The 19,289-nt window shown below is 43.4% G+C and overlaps 2 protein-coding genes and 1 long non-coding RNA gene across 4 annotated transcripts in view; 2 read left to right on the top strand and 1 right to left on the bottom strand.

Moving 5' to 3' along the window:
* Positions 1–2,548: 2,548 nt before the first annotated feature.
* LOC102381990 (histone-lysine N-methyltransferase SETMAR) lies at positions 2,549–4,643 on the top strand (the record flags this gene model as incomplete). Its single annotated transcript, XM_025207690.1, has 1 exon — positions 2,549–4,643. A coding segment is annotated over one exon (825 nt), but the record flags the coding sequence as incomplete, so codon positions are not given.
* Positions 4,644–9,538: 4,895 nt separating this feature from the next.
* The window catches only part of SUMF1 (sulfatase modifying factor 1), a 46,477-nt gene continuing 36,726 nt past the window's right edge, over positions 9,539–19,289 (bottom strand). For both annotated transcript variants that reach the window (XM_006026693.2, XM_025207696.1), the window contains one exon: positions 9,539–9,818. In XM_006026693.2, the coding sequence (XP_006026755.1) occupies positions 9,705–9,818 (114 nt within the window). In that variant the 3' untranslated portion in view covers positions 9,539–9,704. The remainder of the gene's footprint in view (positions 9,819–19,289) is intronic.
* Positions 11,897–14,309, top strand: LOC112550781. Its single transcript, XR_003094780.1, has 2 exons — positions 11,897–12,436; positions 13,930–14,309. It is a non-coding gene; the product is annotated as an uncharacterized LOC112550781 (long non-coding RNA).

Genomic DNA, 19,289 nt, shown 5'->3' with positions numbered 1-19,289 from the left:
TGGGTTCATAGGATCCCAGCAAGATGAGCATCCAGTTTCATCTTGAAGGTGTTCAATGAAGGCGCTTGAACCACCTCCGGTGGCAGGCTGTTCCAGACCTTGGGGGCTCGGACAGTAAAGAAGTTCTTCCTTATGTCCAGCCTGAAACGATCTTGAAGTAGTTTGTGACCATTCGACTTCGTCATCCCTTGGGGCGCTCTGGTGAACAAACGTTCCCCCAGATGCTGGTGGTCACCCCTGATAAACTTGTAGGTGGCCATCAGATCACCCCTGAGCCTGCGCTTTTCCAGGCTAAAGAGCCCCAGGGCTCTCAGCCTGTCATCGTAGGGTCTGCTTCCCTGACCTCTGATCACGCGCGTGGCTCTTCTCTGGACTCTCTCAAGCTTCTCCACATCCTTTCTGAATTGTGGAGCCCAAAACTGGATGCAGTACTCCAGCTGCGGCCTCACTAAGGCCGAGTACAAGGGGAGAATTTTCGAGAGGCGGTTCTCAAGCTTGTCAGATTGAAGACCCCCTTGGGCAATGCCAACTCTTTGCTTTTGCTCATTTCTTGCCCCCCACCCCCGCCAAAACAACAGATGGATTCTCCTGTTGCCACGAATTCAGACCACACAAGAGGGCAGGATGCTGTGGATTCATGTTTGATATTGCCTGTGGATCTCACACAGGTTTTTGTACCCTTAAAAAGGGATCTTATGGCATCACAGAGTACTGCTGAGAGACCCTGGTCGAGGGTCCCTGCTGTTCACAGATAGGAAGAAGCAGTTGCACTGTTAGGGTGGTCACTTTCCATAGGTCTGAAGGAAAAGATCCAAAATTCATGAACGCCATTTCTTATTTTTTATAGCCAGCATCAAATTCCCTATGGGCACATAGGAAAGTAGGGGGTTTATTTCAGTTAATTCATGGGTATGTTGGCAAATAGACAAAAGTCCCTAATTAAAATAGACTCTTTGAACAGAAGCACAAGAGTTCAGCCCCACTAAGTTTGACTAACAAGTTAAAACTGACTTTATTTATGATAAAAATGTTCATGCTGATGTGAATGTTCATTTAATGGGGGCATTAGTTGAATTCTGAAAGCCGGAATTGAAACTTGTTGGTTTCTGGCTTAAAACCAGATCTCTCCCTTGAAGGAAAGGAGGCTGAAATGCGATCTGTATGGCTTTTGTTTTTGAGCACACATGGCTGTGCTAGTGTAACACATTTTTCTCTTGGGAAGATTAAATTACTGGGAGAGGTATTAATAAAGCATGGTACCTACCCCTACAAACTATAAAGCTTTTCTGAATAATGAATATTCAAAAGTAAAAATGGGGGCTTGAGGTTATCCACAAATTAAAAACAGGTTTGCTAGGACAGCTTTTAAACAGTCAAAATAGCATTAAATGATTGTAATGAAATTTTACAGTGACTTACATGCATAGACATATTTCCATCTTCACCATCTGCTTCTGTTTCCGTTCTAGTATGCAAATAAATAGCATATTTTGTTTTTCTATCTGAAGGAGTGCTTTTATTACTGAAAAGAGTCTATATCATGTCTGGCCATCATAGATAAAATTAGATGCATTTGTTTTGTGTGGGCCAGTGAGATAGCTATTTTTGAGGCAGGTAATAGATTTATTTATTTATTTATTTTAGGAATTATCTTATTAGTATGAGGGCCTGCCTATTTTTTTCCCCCAGTTCCAGGCGACTAAAACTTGCATTTTTTAACTAAACCCAAAACAAGTTATTTAAATAATTATTTAAAATTATAGAGATGAAAAATTTAACTGTTCATAATTACCCATTTCCCTTGCTACAGATAACTCTCCCAGACAAGCCGGCTTCTTGGGTAGACGGGGGAAAATACCGAAAGACACCACACCTTTGTCCAGAGACACTTTCCTAGACACTGCATTTAGATACAGTTGTCCCCCTTGTGGTCATCTTCATTAGAAATGCCGGCACATGAAAGAGAGAGACGGTACTGCCTCTCATTCCTGGAAGCAGCTTCCCTGGGCCAGGATTGAGAGTCTGTGGTGAATTTGAAGGAGGAAAGGTAGCAGTGTTATCACACCTGCCCTGTGTTGTGAGGCTTCAGTCTCTAGCAGTTGAGACTTCTTTGGGAAAGAAAAAAAGATACACCAGTATCCTGCTACAGTTAGCAATAGCTAGATTTTGAAAACAGAAGCCACAGTAGACAGATTTCTGGAATTACAAGTCTTGCAAAAACTCTAGTTTGCAAGCAAAGCTGCACTAAAAAGCATTAACAAAGAAGCATTAACGAGTTACAGCAAGTTTTGGTTTGTGAACTAAGGAAAAAAAGGGGTAGGGGGGCAAGCTTTGAATGTCCCCTTCGGGGGGCGAAAGGAGCATTGATTCCAGAGATACTCATTTGCCTACCAGATGATGACAAATCGTAGCCACTTGAGAAGTTGTCATCGTTATTACATGTCCAACACGTGTTCAATAGGAAAGGTGTTAAGAGACATTAATTCATGTTTTATTTTCCTTCACAGGGTGAAAGGCAGTATCAGTCATAATAGCCATTTGATTTTTCTCCTTTTCACAGTATAGCCCAGAACATGTGACTGGAGCAGGTGAAGACATCAACCCCTCCGAGATCGTTTTTCCCGGATGTATTTGTCTGAGTGCCTCCTGCACAGCCGCCACATGTTCATGCCTTCGCCATGGTGAAAATTACAACAGTTTATGCATCAACAGCCTAGAAAGTGAAACGGGCTATGCTAGGCCTATTTTTGAGTGCAATGCTATGTGCCAGTGTAGCGAGTCCTGCCAAAATAGGGTTGTGCAGAGGGGTTTGCAATTCCAGCTGGAGGTGTTCCACACTGATAAGAAGGGGTGGGGTCTTCGCACTCTGGAGTTCATACCCAAAGGAAGATTTGTGTGCGAATATGCTGGTGAAGTTTTAGGTTTCAAGGAGGCATGTAGAAGAATACAGACACAGACACCAGATGATTCAAACTATATTATAGCAGTAAGGGAGCACCTTTACAATGGACAAATAATGGAGACGTACGTTGATCCTACCTATATAGGTAATGTTGGCAGGTTCCTGAACCACTCTTGTGAGCCAAATCTGTTTATGGTCCCTGTTCGAATAGACTCAATGGTGCCTAAATTAGCACTCTTTGCAGCTACAGATATCCTTGCCAGCCAAGAACTCTCGTATGATTATTCTGGAAGATCCCATAACTTACCAGGACCTAAAGGCGACGGAGAAGTCTTGAAGGAAGACAAAGGAGTAAAAAAACCCTGTTACTGTGGTGCTAAATCCTGCGTTTCTTTCTTGCCTTTTGACAGTTCTCTCTACCCCACACCACGTAAAGAAAGTTGTGTTAAAGATTCTGAATTTGTTTCCTAGATTCCCTAGAAACAGCTAATGGAATGTTAATTAAAATAGCATCTATTTTTACTAATGATTATTCCTTTTTGTTGAATGTTCACCTTTCTAACATATACCCAAGAAGAACTACACTAGCAAGACACTGGAGGGAGGTGGGGAAATGGAAAATTAACTCCACTTAAGTAGTTATGTCTCCTTAAAGTTGATGCCAAAACCAAAATCAGAACTGACAAAAGGATTTAAAGCTATTGCTCTCACATACTGAAGTGTAAGAGGTACTCGTCTTCCATCCATCACATCTCACAGTGTTTTCAAGAGGCAGTTGACATAACCTTTTTGCTACCAGAAGGGTTTAATGCTTACATACTATGCAAGTGACACAGATTTACTATACAGCTGTTGGCACAAACTAAGCAGATGTGTAGTGGTGCTGCAGGCAAGCGTGCCGGATGATATGAAAATGGGAAAAACTGGCTAGTTTTAGAAGTTGAGATTGCAATGTACCTCAGTACTGACTGGTAGAGCTAGCTTTGGGCAAAAACTAGGATGCTAGAGTTCGTGCATCCTGAATGCCCTTTGGCAGTTTCAAGGTAGATGAGAGAGGCTGGCAAGACACATCAACAGGGGAGTGGTTCTTGCATCTAGCCTTCAACTTCGTTGTTTTAGTTTGTATGGGTTTGCTTCACTGTACGTGAAAGTATCCAAAACCAAAACGAAGGAGGTTAATCACAAAGAAATGCACAAGGAGATGGATAAAGAAAAAAGAGTCAGATGATTACAAATTAAAACTAGAAAGGAAATGGAGGGGTAGAAGTGAAAGCTGGCACTGGCAAAAGGCAATGTCAGCTTTATTCTTAACAAAATTGGTCTCAGTACAAATTTTTGAAAAATAAAAGCTATTAAAAAAAAAAGACTCCTGAATTGCCTTGACCATTCAGCAGCTCGATTAATTGCAATTAAACTTGGGATCCAACTCTGTTCCGTTACCACTTCTCTGCAGACTGTATTTTTCCTTGTGTTGTACGCCAAAGATTGCACGTACCAGGCTTCCTGCATGATATTTCCTCTTCTCTCACCTCAAAGCACAGCTGATGGGGTATCAGCATTGACTTCCAAGTAGTCATCCCTGCGAAACAGCGAGCATCACCTCAGTGTTTTCAGCTTCCTTTGGAAAAAAAGCCTGTACGAGTGGGAAGAAAATGCAAACTGCTCTTTGAAGCAGCACAGTACACTTCAGTGTATACAGAGGCATTTAAAAGCAGAACGAATTAGGATGTCAGATAGAGACAAAAACATGGGGCAAAAATACCAGAAGGAGAAGTCAGACATTTCAGAATTAAAAACTAGAAAAAGGATGGATGGATGAACAAATAAACCTGCAAGTCTGACTTCTGAAACAGATTCAGATCATAGCTGGTAATGGATATCTGTAGTAGAAAACAGTGTTTCTGTGGTGCTCAACAGATGGCAGAGATAAGTTAATTCTCTTAAACTAGCATTTTAGCACTTTTTTTTTTTTTTTTTTTGCACAGCCAAGTGTTTTATTTATTAGTCTACTGGTCTCCTTCTCAATCCAGATTTTTCCATTTCTCCACTGGTAGCCCTGTATCTTGATATATCAATTCCATATCCCCATTCCATTCCTAACGCACAACTGAAGCAGAAATAAAAGCCCGCTCACTTAAAAATATAAAGTAGCTGTTTAGCAGAAGATAGGAAGGAAGTTGCCAGGTGGTTTTCTTCCTGCTCTTGTGGGCTTTTTATCTGAATGCATCAGGTGGGCCTGGATTAATGAAAGTGCTTTTAAACCAAAGGATCTCCAACACCCACTCTGTATGTTACAAGTACCGTGTAATTAACTGGTTAATTGTGCAATTACCTTAGACCAGCTACACTTGCAAAGTAGCTATCACGCCATAAGAAGGTCCAACCAGCTATAAAATTAGACCTTGAAAATAAGTACTAACTTTGTAGCTGGTTGCGGTTGAGCTTGAATTTGCACACATAGCAGGGTCTCCCTGGTGGCTGACCCCCTCATCAGCCAAGGGGCTCCCAGCAGCAGGGGTGCACCATGCCCACTAACGGCCAGGAGTCACACAACTGAGGAGACTCTTAGATCAGCAGCTGCTGACTCTGGGTCCCAGCAGCAACAAAGCTGAAAAACACTACCTAATCTTATTTCAATACAACCTTGGGATTTTCCTGCGTACTATTTTAGCCGTTATGATGCATGTGAGAGTATTTGTGTTTCATTTTGGTTTTTGCACGTCTCCATTATTTTTCCCCTATCAGAGTTAAACTCCCCTTATTACTTTGGCCAGTAGCTATTATTTGGGAGGGGACTACTTCACACTTAAAAGAAGGTCTTGTAGGAATCAAGCTTTTCTAGGTAATGGGCACTAGCATGCCCTTTGAACCAACACTTCATGTGCACGAACCCTAATTTTTATTCATTATGCATACGTTCAAAGTTTGGGGTATAAAGCTGCAGTTCCAAAACCCATGTAGGTGACCAATATGGTTAAGATAATTTCCAGTTAAGTTACTACACAAGAGCAAGAACAAAAGCTTTAAAATCTACTTCCCCAACTCCAACGAGTAAGATGCAGGAATGTTTTTGAGGCACATAAGCAGCAGTAACTAGAGTCTGTCAGCTGCACAAGCCCTTGATTTATTTGCTCTCCTCGATTTGACCTCAGCCTTTATTCATAGCCTTTCTGCATACATACAAGCTGCCTCATCTCGGATACAGATAAATTAACTGTTCCTATGAGGACAACTGTTTGTTTGATTTAGAACTGAAACATGACTTGATAGTGATAAAGGGCAAAGGGAATTTGGATGTTTTTCCTGCCGACTGTCTCTCCAGCAGCCAAGCATATGGCCTTTTGCCTTACCCTTGCCCTGTTTTATAAATGAAGTCTAGCTTTGGTTATGGAGAACTACTGATGAAGTCTGTAGCCAGTTCCCAAGCCCTTCAAGGAGAAAGTTCTTTTATGGCCGAGAGAGAGAGAGAGGGGACACAGAAAGTGGGGGGGGGGGGGGGTGGAAGGGGGGGGGGGGAAGAAGAGCTGACCCCCATCTCGCGTTCTGATTCGAGTCCCATCACAAAAAAGTTTCTCCCTTTCAAAAGTAGAGCCTCTCAACAGTCAAACATAGTTAAGGTCCAATCCTACAAGAGTTTGGAACAGATGGGCATCCGTCTTCTTTGGGAACCACGTGGACTTTAGTGGGCCTTCACTTCGGCTGCTTGCAAAGTACAGGCATTTTCAAACCCACAGCACTCGTGTCCATTAGCCTTATAAGACTGATGCCTACTTAAACAATGATTCAGTGAAGCATTTAAACTCATGCTTTATTAAGCGCTTGTTTAAGCCCCACTGATGTTATGAGGGAACTGCTGAATTGGATGGGGCATTAATAATTGATTTACAACTAGAGGTGCACCTATATAATCAGTCACTTATTGGATCGGCACCGATAAAAGGAAAATTACCATTATCAATAATTGGCTTTTTTTGGCCAGTGTAGCCAGTAATGTCACTGATAAATAGTGTGTGGCATGTGCATAGCTACAGGAATGCAACCCAGCAGCTTGGAGAGCAGCAGGGGGCTGGTAAATGGGAAAAGGGAAGGGGTGTGGGGAGGGGGCAAATCCAAGCCTCCAGAGAGCGAGTGGGAGGGAGTGACGCAGAGACTGCTCAGCCAGGGCAGCAAATGGGTCCATGACACCAGAAGCAGGACAGAGCTGCAGGCAGCTTGTCCAAGGGGCATGGCAAGTGGGTGGCTCCCTACTGCTACGTGCACCCCTAGTGGAAGCATGGAGGGCATGTGCCCCCCAGATGCGTGTGCAGTGTGAGGGCAGGCTGCCCACTTTGGGCTTGAGGCCAGGGGCTGCATCAGCTTCTTATCCGTGGGGGAGCTAGGCCAGGTCTGTATTCGGGGCAGGCGGCAGTAGCACTGGGAGGGGTGGCTATGGAGAATTTGGGGGGGGCTGTAGCCCACCCCGTAGCCACCTCTTCCAGTGGTGCTGCCACTTCCCTCAAGCACAGCACAGCCCCATCACTAGAAAGAGACTGGCACAGCCCCTGCCCCCAAGTATGCAGCAGGCAGCCCGCCCTTGCCCTGCATGCAGATCCGGGGTCAGATCTGCACACAGATCCCCATTCCTCCCCCAGGGGTGCATACAACAGCAAGGAGCTGCGCCCCCCTTTCCAGCTCAGTCCTTTTTCCAGCCCCAGGTACACATTTACTGCCCTGGCTGGGCAGTGCCTGGCCCTGCCCCTGCCTAGGGTTACCATATTTTCAGTATCTAAAAAGGATACCCGTGAGGGGAGGGCAGTAATATGCTCATGCCCTGCCCCTGCCCTTCACTCCCAATCCACAGCCCCTACCCCACAACCTTGCTGGTGTCCTGCCGCCCCTGCCCCTCACTCTGGACCCATGTAGAACCAATTAAAATCGTCGTAACAAAAGCTATCAGAACTAGTGTTTCCACTCATGGAGATGCAAGTCTGACACTGCCCACTAGTATCCAAGCATTGTTTAAAGACACCATCATTAAAGCAAGAATTCCAAGGTCTACATTAGGGCTCAGCAATGTATTCTAGTGGCAAGTGGGAAGGACCCAACTCAGTCAAAGGCAGGCTAGGACCCAGGCACTGCCTCTTTTCCCCATCCCCCAGATGAAGTACAGCTTGGGGGAAGGCACCTACCACCAAAGGCCCTACTACAATGACCAGACCCTAGGACTCCCCAAGCCAGATGAATTGCACGTGGCTAGTCCTCAGACAGGGATTGGGCCCTGCCACGCACTGCCCCTACCCAGCTGGGATCAGGCTGTGCACCACCGTGCACACTCGATCTAATGCTTGGGGCTACAACCCATGTGGCTCTGCAGACCAGATAACATGGTGCTGAGGGATAGATCTGGTCTGCAGGCCAGTGGCTGAGCACCCCTGCTGGAGACCCCCCGATCTAAAGGGATTGTCAGATTCAGGTTAAGAGCCTTATTCTCAATATTCATCATACAGGAAGCAATTTGGGTAGCCTGGGAGTTAAGAGCAAAGAACAGATTAGAAAGTCTCTGAAGTTTCTTTTTAAATGCAGCTTTTAAAAACAACTTCCCATTTCAGTTCAAGAATCCTCCAACAATTTGTCACTCAAGCAGTCATTCACTATCATAGATAATTAAGACATTACAATAGAAAAATTTAAACGGTATCAGAGCCCTCCAAAACAAGCATAGGCAATACATGGTAGGAAGTAAAAAAAAAAAAAACTCCAGTGTGTTTTTATCATGAAAACTCGCTAGCACAGGGGTCGGCAACGTTGTTGGACAAAGTGCCAAGAAACACCTGCAACCTCGATTTTTAAGATGTTGGTGTGCCAGGATCAAATGGCAAGGAGCCATGAGGGGCCCAATCCTTGTTGTGGCAGCACAGCCTCAGCCCCTTTTCCCACCGCCTGTCCCAAGGTGTGCATGCCAAGCAAAATGCCTGTGTGTGTCATAGTCTGGCACCCGTGCCAGGGGTTGCCTACCCCTGCTCTACCAAAGCAAATAAAGGTTCAATCCTTTTTCCATGTGCACATAATACATTATCAGCCTGTAGTCCAGAAACAATCAACATCTTGAAAGACCTTTTCTAGAAAGGCTGTTCAGACACAACAGGCAAAGTTGCATTTTATACTGGATATTTAAACGGCTTAAAATCTACAAAAAAACCCCAACATATTGCCAATATAGGGTAATCTATAGAATGGCTCTATAGAACTGCTCCGTCTTTCGTCACTGGATATAATTGACGGTGTTTCCCGTTTTACTTGAGATGCCATATACAGGCTAAATTCTAGCTTTTCTTTTACCCAGAATATGCTAACCTCTAATTTTAGGGCCTTGTCAAAAAGGATTAGGTAATTTAAGAAAGTCCACCAACCAATTTATTCAGTATTAAAGATCCATAGAAAGTATTTAAAATAGTATCTGAAACAAAATTAGCCTTCGTAAAAAGCACTGAGCAAAGTTCTGTTCAGTTTTATGCTGGTGTAAGTCTGCAACAGTCCCACTTCAGTCAAGGGCATTTGCTCCCTATTTTAATTAACATGACTTAGAGGTAAATGCAACCCCAACTTCCCCAAAGATAAATGGAATGAATGTCTCCCACTGGCTTTGACTCATTCTGGAAAGTGGTTCTTCCAATATTTTTCTTTTCTCACACCCCAATTTCTTCTCCAGTCTCGGCAGTCATCGATTACCAAAGAGCCTTCTCAGCAGACTGGAACTGCACCGAAGTCCTCTTGGTGGAGGGACATTTTGTAGCCACAGAGAGCTGAATGGTTCCAAATTCGGTCATTGCAAGTCATCCGGCAGGGTATCTGCTGCACACCGAAATCCCAGGTTTGAAGCTGAGCTGTCTGGAGTGTTCTGGCTGCGGGCTGCGCAGCGATACCTGTAGCAATAGGACTAGAAGATAGGAGAAAAAACAGAAAATAAATTAATGCAGTAACTCAAGGAATACAAGCCATAACAAGAGCTGGTTAAGACCACGATCACCCTAGATCACTTCAGTTGTTGGTCGAGTTGTGATCTGTACTACTGGATAACAGTCAGATATCATATTGATGTCAGCAAGTTAGAAAATCCTATTTGAGAGAAGAGAAGCTCAAGAAAAGACTATTGTAGTAGCTTTCTGAACACTTTTCTACCCCTTTAATCTGTCCTTCTCTCTCCTGCTGCCTTCCCTCCAGTCACTTGCATTTTCCTCAAGTTCTTACATTTGGTGAAGGCCTGCTCCAAGTTTTGAAATAAGGTGTTTCTGGCTACTACTAGCTGTGTTCATAAAAATGCTATCTTCCCCGTGTGCTGAAAATGAAAGAAGTCTGTAAGCTATTTGGACGCTATTCATTGCCACAGAAATGCATAGTGTTTTAGTAGATGCTGCCTACAGATTAGAGTTTAATAAAAGAGTGCTATCAACTTGTAAGAGATTACAAGCAGAAGACTGGAAAAGGAAAAGAGCACGTTTTTCTACTTAAGGCTTGGGGGTTGTGTTGGTTCCCCTCTCCCCCCCTTTTTTTTTTTTTTTTTTTTTAATTAAAAAACACAGGTGGAGTGGGATAAGCACCAATTAAAAGCAGAAAAATGCGCTAGAAGAAAACTGAGGAAGACTGCATAAGTAGCATAGTTTCTAGCTTACCGATAACTGCGGTCGTGTGTAGATGGAACGAGGGGCATGTGCGCATGACACTTTAAAGCAGGCTAAATGCTTTTGCACTGCTTTAATAGTGTTGGTGTTTGCACACGCTGGCGGCGTATAATGCATCAATTGCAGCCACTGTAGCAAATTTGGTGGATAATGTGCCTTGCGCGACTTGGGGTGCAAACTAAAACTCCTCTGAGGAGTTTTGGTTTGCTGCCCCTACAGCTGCGGAGTGAAGCAGCTCAGGGGCTCTGCAGGAAGCCCTGCAGGCAGCCTGGCAGTAGCCCAAGAAGGCAGGCTCCACCCAGAAAAGCGGGGAGCCTGATTTCCCCCCCCCACCCTCTCCCCAGAGCTTGCCTGCCTGAGCTGTGCTGGGGCCCAGTGCTTCCCTCTGTGGCTGCGGTGCCTCCCAGGACCGTCCGAGCTGGGTGCTGGAGTGGGGGGCACTGCTGCTGTGGAGGGAAGCGCCAGCTCCCACCCACACAGTCTAGGGACTGCTCCACCCACCAGCAGCTCACCCTCCCCTCTGCACTGCTGAAGAGGCAGGTAAGTGTGGCAGGTGTGTGTGCACAACACAGGGGTTTAAAGGGCCCTAAATTGAAGTGGTGTTTTTAGAAACCCACTGCTTCAATTTAGGGCCTCCCCTCCCCCATTTCATCTACACACGCCCTGTGGAACAAAAAGGATTGTAAATGCTGGCTGCACACTTAAAACTGCATATAGAATTGTTGTCTATATCAGAAGGCAACCGTGTTGTATTTCTTATTTCTGGATTTTAGTTTTTTTCCCCTCCATGGCAGATAGCATATAGATTGCTCTGCAAACTATTATACTCTAAAAAAGGAAATGCTGCATCTCAAAACCAAATTTGTCGTGATGCGTTCTGTACACTTATGTTACAAGGAGTCCTTTACCCTTACATTACCAGGCCTCTTATAATGGGAAGCATTGGACTCCTATTTATTCAGGACAAGAAAAACAACCAAAAAAAGCGTGGCCCATTTTCCAAGATTAGACCATCACATTTCCTCCTCTTAAGACTGAAGCTATTGCAGACTTCGTAACTCCCAATGGGCTTTCAGTCTGTGGACTGGAATAAGAGGTCACTCAACATCCAAACTCTAATCTTGTGAAGATTTTTATAGATCAAACCAATAACAATTCTCACCCCCCTGCTTTTTGCAGCTGATTGACATGGCTAATAAGGGTCGTGTTATATTTTATCTTATCATTTAGTAACTTAGCTGGCCCTTTTGGAGTTGTGTTAATGTCTAAGTGGGGAAAAAAAGGAAAGGGAAGAAATTGATGAACCAAGTCCATTCATTAGAAAGTTTGCCAGAAGGCCCATCTAGCTTTTACACATTACTAGAAACATCACAACAGTTTAGTATTTAGCTTTTTTCTTTCCTTTTACACTCACTTTGCCAATTTTGGGGCAAGGTGTCTTTAAATCCTTACAAGGACTTGGAAAGAAAAGATACTGATATCTAGAAGAATCCTATTGAAAATGTCTTACATAAAGAGAAGAAACTGAACTGAAGGCAAGGCAAACACTGTTCTCTTCCTGTAGCTATCTTGTTAAAGATAAGCAGGCTCCAATATGGTCTGTGCTAGTAACTATAAAAGCAACCGAGTCACTGGTAGGTGATTCAACCGCCTCACGTGTCCCTGATGAGCCATTATCTTGCACTGACAGTTTCCTCTCTCTCACAGGCCTGATTGCAGACTGGACTGCAATTATGCAGCAGTTGTCCTTTTGGAAATTAAGGAAGAAGGAACGGTCATTTAAATTGTCCCTCAAACGTGGGAAGCATCGGAGCATTATCCACCCATTGCCTCTTGCTGCCTAGCCATGGCCCGGTGTGTTGAGCGAGGTCCGCTGGTGAGGAAGCCTCAAAACCTTCCATTGCTCATGTCCCAGGCTAATGCACAGACTCCACGTTCACTAAACACGAGCTTGGCAAAAGGAGAGACGGACTGCCGTACAAACAATCCTGAATCACTGGTTTGTCTGAACTCCAACTCACAGTAACGTGCAAGCTTATCACTGTTAGTCAGCCTAACATAAGAGGTCAAATTTGATTCATGTTCATCTCCCTTATCAAGGATAGTTGGCCTCTGGTTTAATGGAATGGGTTGGGAAGCTGCTCAGAGATTACTCAGAAAAGAATAACGAAATTCATGATTTAGCCATTCACTCCGGACAACTGATTTGCAAAATAGACTGCTGCTGGTTCTCTAAAAAGGAAAGAAAAAAAAACCACCTTGTAGCAATTAGGATAACAATCTGTTTGAATAACTATGGGGATTTTATTACAGTAGCTTTCCGAATCTGAGCATAGCAGTACTGAATGAGATGAAATCTGCTTTACTTCAGTTTCACAAGAAAAATGTAGGTCCTTGAAAAAGATTTAGTTTTGCTTCTGCATCAAATCCACTTATTGGACTTTGCATCTTGTTCCTTTTCCAAGAATGAAATCACTAACGGCATAATTAGAGCCGCACAGCCACAATGTTAACCTTGGGACTAGCAAAGAGTTATTTGTAAAATGTAGGTCAGTACAAGAATTAGAGTTTTTATCTACTTCCTACAAAGCAGACTGGCTCCTCCATTTTAGAAAGCGTCTCTGAAGTGACAGAATTGTTCCAAAGCCATCTGCAGAAAGCAGAGATAACTGGCTCTGCTTTTATAGGCACTTAAACAGAAGGATAGAGTTTTCTCCACATCTCCCTTTTATCACTCATACCAAGTGATAGCATTTTCAATTAATGAAGTGCACCTTAATATTGAGGAGTTGAGGACTCTGCATCTACAAACTGTAACATATTTAAGACATTTCATATTTCCCCTTTCCTGCTCAAGATCTTAATAACAACTATACATATTGCACTTAAATTGTGAGTAGTCTGGCAAAGTTTCAAAGTGACACCAGGGACCTTCCTTTACTCTCAGACTTCCAGATTGGTGGCGATGTGGGCATCTGAGAAAGTGCACTCAATGTAGCCCTATGGCCTCAGCCTGGGAATCTAGGAATAAAAACTTTTGTATTCAGGCTCTACGTTACCAATGGGAAACAAAAAGGTCCCACAACTCGAGTTCAATCTGATGTACGAGCTAGAACAAAACCTAAAACAGCCCCCCACTTTCTAACAGGGGCAAGAGGATTAATCTTTCATTGTATTCTACTGGCCCATAGGCCACAGGTACCAGTCATGAAATTAGCACCTTTGACCATCAATTTCCAGATGTTATTTTTGTAGTTTCAAGTTGAAATCCGGTTTCTCTACCAACTGGCGAGTCACAAGAAGCACAGGAGAGGGGTCAGCTTGCTTTCTAAACAGCTTTCTACTCCTCTGTTGTCATTTCATTTGTAGAGTGCATTTCCCGGGCCTGCGGACTGAAGTACCAGGTTCCACTGCGTAACCAAGCTTCAGTGCAGCTCCCTCCCCCCGCTGTGTGGAGACAGCAGATCCCCGACGTTTACTTCTGCTAACTTTACAGCGCTTCCATCTAAGGAGAAATTCAAGCAACGATTCTTCACTAGATCCTGGACACTAATACAACCTATGAAGCCCGAGAACAGCTTCTGCCCCGAGGAAAAAAAAAGATACAGTGTACTATAACTGCAACGGCCATGCTGGTGCAGAAGGCTCAGTGCAAGCTATGGTACTAACTGGGAATCAGCATCTTACTAAATTTTACAAAACTAACAGCTTTGAGGGGAAAAAAAAATAAAGCACTTTTCAGTATGGTGCATGCACGTATGCATACAGAAGAATCTATTTAAATGGGTTTCAAAAGAGGCATCCAAAGAAAGAGTCCTTGTGCTACTAGTCCCCAATATATTTATTTTGGGTCTTGATATACAGCCTACCTTTATCACCTAAAAAGGTAGACTTCAGGGGGCTTTAAAATGGGTCACGTTATTCATCAGTAAAGAAAAAACTATTCCAGTGTTAATTTAAATCAAAACTGCTAATTAACATCTGACATTGATTTCACCTAAGAAGAAAATCAGTGTAGAGAATGCAATTTCAGTGTGAGAAATTTAATCTAATTATGAGGATGATTTACCAGCTGCAGGCCTTAAAAGGAGAGGAACTGAACAGTACCAGATTTTCATGTAAAGAGCCACAACAGGGGCACATTTTTGCAGGGCAATGTAAGCAGAGTTCAGAGCTTAGCTTTCCTTCATACCAACAACCTGCCAACACCACCTCCGTGCATCTCTGGGAGTATACCAATAGCACAGGGAGGGCAGCTGGTAGGACAGCAGTGGTCAAATTCCCCGCAAGGAATTTCAATTCTTCATCAGTAGCCAAGTCGAAAGCTCTCTTTCAGTAATCTCCCTCCAATCACCCTATACTTTCTAGGTCAAGAGTTGCCCTCAAACTGGAAGTTGTGTCTCTACCTTCTGTTCTTAAAAGGACCATCCAAGAAGCTAGTTCTATCCATCTCAGTATTATCTTTTGCATTAGATGGCATGTTAAGAGTAGTCATTTCTACCTGAACAATATATTCAAGTAATATTTTTTCTGCTGTTTATCAAAAACCTTAAAACATCCTACTAGGAAAGGGTTCAATTCCAAAACACAGAAGCAAGCTGCCTTCATTTGCATCAGATGGCTCCCAATAGCTCTCAGCAGCTATTCAGGATGAATGCAATACAAACACATTTGTTACAAAACAGGGTGGTGACCAAATTTCTGCATGTTTGACATCTTAATCCCACATCTTTATTTATAAGCTTTCCCTGCATGACGTTTTCAACAGGCCAGGGCAGATGTTTTCCTGAAAGTCTGCATGAACTCAGAAATCTGAGTTGCTTCAATAACATGCTTTTTGTAAAACAATCAACTTCGTGGGAAGACTTCAAAAGTTTAAATTATTGGTTTTAATTCAGCTGGGACAGAGCTTTGGAGCATACAGAGTAACAAATATTGTTCTAATGTTTTTAACTTATTTGAAAAATAAAAAAGGGGGGAGGAAGATCGCTGCTGAAGCATCAATCTGAATAAGAAAAAAGAATCACTAGACAATGGCAATAAATAACTTGGGGGGGGGGGGCTGTGCAGATTCAGGAAGCATCTCCTGGGTGGGGGGGGGTGCTGTGCAGATTCAGAGTACTGTATTTTCTCACATACAAGATGCACTTTCCCCCAAAAACAGCTGCTGGAGAAATCAGAGTGCACATGATATTGAAGAAATATGGCACAAGCAGGTTCTGCCACTAGCTTCCCCTGCCAGGAGCCTCTGACCTCCCCCACACCTAGCAATGGTGCCAGGACAGGGTTTAAAGTTCCCAGCTAGGGAAACCCTCAAATCCACTAGAGCTGACAATCAGCCGATTGCCAGCTACAGCCCAGACAGCCCCAGTTCACAAACTGGCCCTAGGGCCATCTGGGCCAGGACTGACTGCCAGCTGATGTCTGCCCAAACAGCCCCAGGTGAACCAGATCTAGGACTGTCTGGGGTTGGGGTCAACAATCAAGTTGACTGTCAGCCCTAGTCCCTGGACAGCCCCAGGTCTCAGACCAGATTGAAGCTGGAACCGTCCATGCGAGGGGCTGTACATATGGCACGGCAGGAAATGCAACTGCTGGGATCAGATATTACCATGCCATAATTAAATGACAATGTGCCAAGGACCCCAGTTACCTACCACAAGGAAAGATGTTTTCTCCTTCACTCTGCCTTTCAACAATAAAGTTCCATATTATATTCGAGAAAATACCGTACCCAGTGCTATGGACTTGAATACGTGGGAACGTTCTCGCACAGTAAACAAGGGGACAAGATTACACTACAAAAAGTTTGGGGGGGACTGCCATTTCAAAGTGGGAGGATGCTTAGGGTATGTCTGGATGGCTCAGAGTGAGTGGACAAGCCCTTCACTAGGATGGAAACAAAGCCACGCACGGCCACATTCAGCACTGCACTAAATGGAGCTATCCTGCTTCTGAGGCTAGTGCACGCGAGCTCAGTGCACAGTGCTGTGTTGGGCCAGAGATGTATTCTGAGCACACGTTAAGGGCTTGAACACAAGGAGAGAGTACAGAGTCGCTAATGTGGCATCAGATGCTCAACTGAGCCTACTGAGAACTAACCCCTCTATGTAGACAAGATATTTATTTAGCACAAAGACTACTTACGGAAGTTAAGTTCAGTTTGGAAACAGAAAATTCACTGCACTGGAAGTGCTCACAGCAAATTATATTAATGTGACATGGGTCAAGTTAGTCTTTGGGGAGGAAAGCTGACTACAAGGCTTACTGCTTAGACTAGCCATCTTTTCAAGCCCAGGAAATCTGCAAGTCTCTCTTTCAGTTCTGTTATTACTTCCAACCATCTCAAAGCTTTTCTAGTTTTGCTCTTAGTAAGAAAATTATACATTTCATTAGCTTTAGTCATCATTGGGGCCATCTGCTTCCTTCACTTTCTTCCAGTTCTATGTCACCAAAGGACCTTTCCCCCCTCCCCCCCACCTCTATGAATCACCACAGGGGAAACCTTTTGAACCCATACCTCATACCAAATACTGACCAAAGTGTTTGCTCCACCAGCACGCTTGCAGTCAAGACAGTTACTGGAGATGTAGCCTGCTCAGGGTTACACTCAAGTTTTCTTCATATTAATACTGCTCAGTTGACAGTACACTTTCCTACAACCTTGGCAAGTTTGAGTCCCATAGTAGAAATTGGATCTGAACCAGTGACAAGGCAGCAGAGTACTGACTGGGGAAGGGGTTTAGAGCAGAATTGGGGGGGGTGGAGATGAAACTGCTACACTGCCAGTAAGACTCCACAGTCAGGATGAAACTAAACTCCTCTCACCGCTAACTTACCGGAAGCAACCTCAGGATGAGATGCTCTTTGTAGAGTACAAGGGATAATCTTGATTGATATTTCCAATTTCCTCTCTCATTTAGGCTGTCAACACCCCTCAACAGGGGTTGAGCAGCACCGTTGGGAAGGTCCAGATAGTTTGCTCCAACAGGGAACAGGAGAGAGAGGGAATGGGTGAAGGTAGAGTTTTAATATTGGGGAGTTTGCTGTTGTTTCTTATCTTCAGGGGTGTCTTACGGTACATCATCCTGAGCCTTTCTGAGTAAGACAGAAGGTTTGGTTTCCCTCATCTGCCTGAGAGGATTTGAACCCGCACCTCTCCTGCTCAGGAGAATGCCCTAAAACCACAGGCTATATTAGGCTAGGAGTTTTCCCAGCTTTAAATTTTTTCTGACATTCACTAGAAAAAAGAAAGACAAATTCCCATATCTCAACTTCATAGACAAGTGTCTAACCTCCAAGATAGTTTTCCAATCTTGATGTCCAAGTATTTAGTATCAAGTGAACAACTTTTACAATAAGCCATCTATATCATATCGAAGATGTATTAGAAGTTACACTAATTCTGGTTTAAAGCCCAGTACTAGGTTGATCCTAGTCTAGGACTGTGGAATTTTCCCTCTCGTCCCTTCATGTCTTAAAATTTCTTTCTTTCTCTAGAACAAAATATATTTGTCTTGCTTCACTAGTAAATTTTATAGTTACAGCTCCCAAAAATGCAAGAAAACTACAAACTACACGGTAGAGAACAGGGATGACAGCTAGTAATTAAGTGCTTGTTCTGAAAGCCTGCAAACACTAACGACACTCCACAATTTAAAGAACGCCACCTCGAATGGAAAAGGACACTAGTTCTCCTCTTCAATACCCAATTCTTGGCTGTGGGGCAAGGAAGGCAAAACATCCTGCACTCTGAATGCTTTTCAGTACATTTCTATGAAAACTTGCCAGTTTGAGGAATATATGGGTGTAACAGATTACATTTGCTTATATTACAATGTGGGAATGTGAAGCAATATGGAAATACCTTAATTTAGCCTATGTGCCTTTTTTATAACAATACAAAAGCAAAACAAAATCCAACAACGCATTCTCAAGAGTCACTGTCATCTCAAAGCATAAGGAACGGAGAGGTGTGCTCTTAAACGAACAAAAAAAACAACCCAAAACCAGCCAACAAACCTTTGACAGCACTTAAGTATATCCAAGTAGCCTGGAGAAGGTTTCTGTAGGCTAAGGTTCCTATACATTAAAGGGTGCTTGAGAAAAAAAGGTTCTACATTTTTATCAATTATAATGACTCTTGAGCATTTCAAGGTTTTTAGGTCCATTGAAGAAAAAAAAAAAAAAAAGGTTTGGCTGGAAAAAACTTGTACAGGAACTCGAAGATATCTGGTAACATTTGCTACGACAAAAACATCCTTAACCAAAACAACATGGGCGGGCGGGTGTTAACTTCAAGAGTACATTTTGTAAGCTGAATAGACAAAATGCTTTTTAGGTGACAAAGACTGGTTCACAAGCTGCTAGGCCGACCCCACATACAAAAAAATAAAAAAAAATAAATAAAAAAAAAAAAAATCAAGAATTAAGTTTCTACAGATAGCACAGGCCTGTTCAAGAGAAACTAGATTCTTTCCTTCAAGGGAAGAATCATCATGGTCTGAACACAGAATAATTTATGGCAGAACGTAAAGGTGCAGGAGGACATAAAATTTGCACATGGGAAATAGTGTCAGTGAACTGAATTAAGCAAATACATAATCATAGAAAAGCATGGCTGGAAGGGATCTCAGGAGCGTGTCTAGTCTAACCCCGTGCTCGAACGATTGGATCCCGAAGTAACTATTCCGAACTTGCAAAGACTTTGTTAGCCTGGAGCCGATAAC

Source organism: Alligator sinensis, unplaced genomic scaffold (genome assembly GCF_000455745.1).
Source record: "Alligator sinensis unplaced genomic scaffold, ASM45574v1 scaffold984_1, whole genome shotgun sequence".
NCBI classification, from domain to species: domain Eukaryota; kingdom Metazoa; phylum Chordata; order Crocodylia; family Alligatoridae; genus Alligator; species Alligator sinensis.
This window is presented reverse-complemented; position numbering and strand designations above follow the sequence as displayed.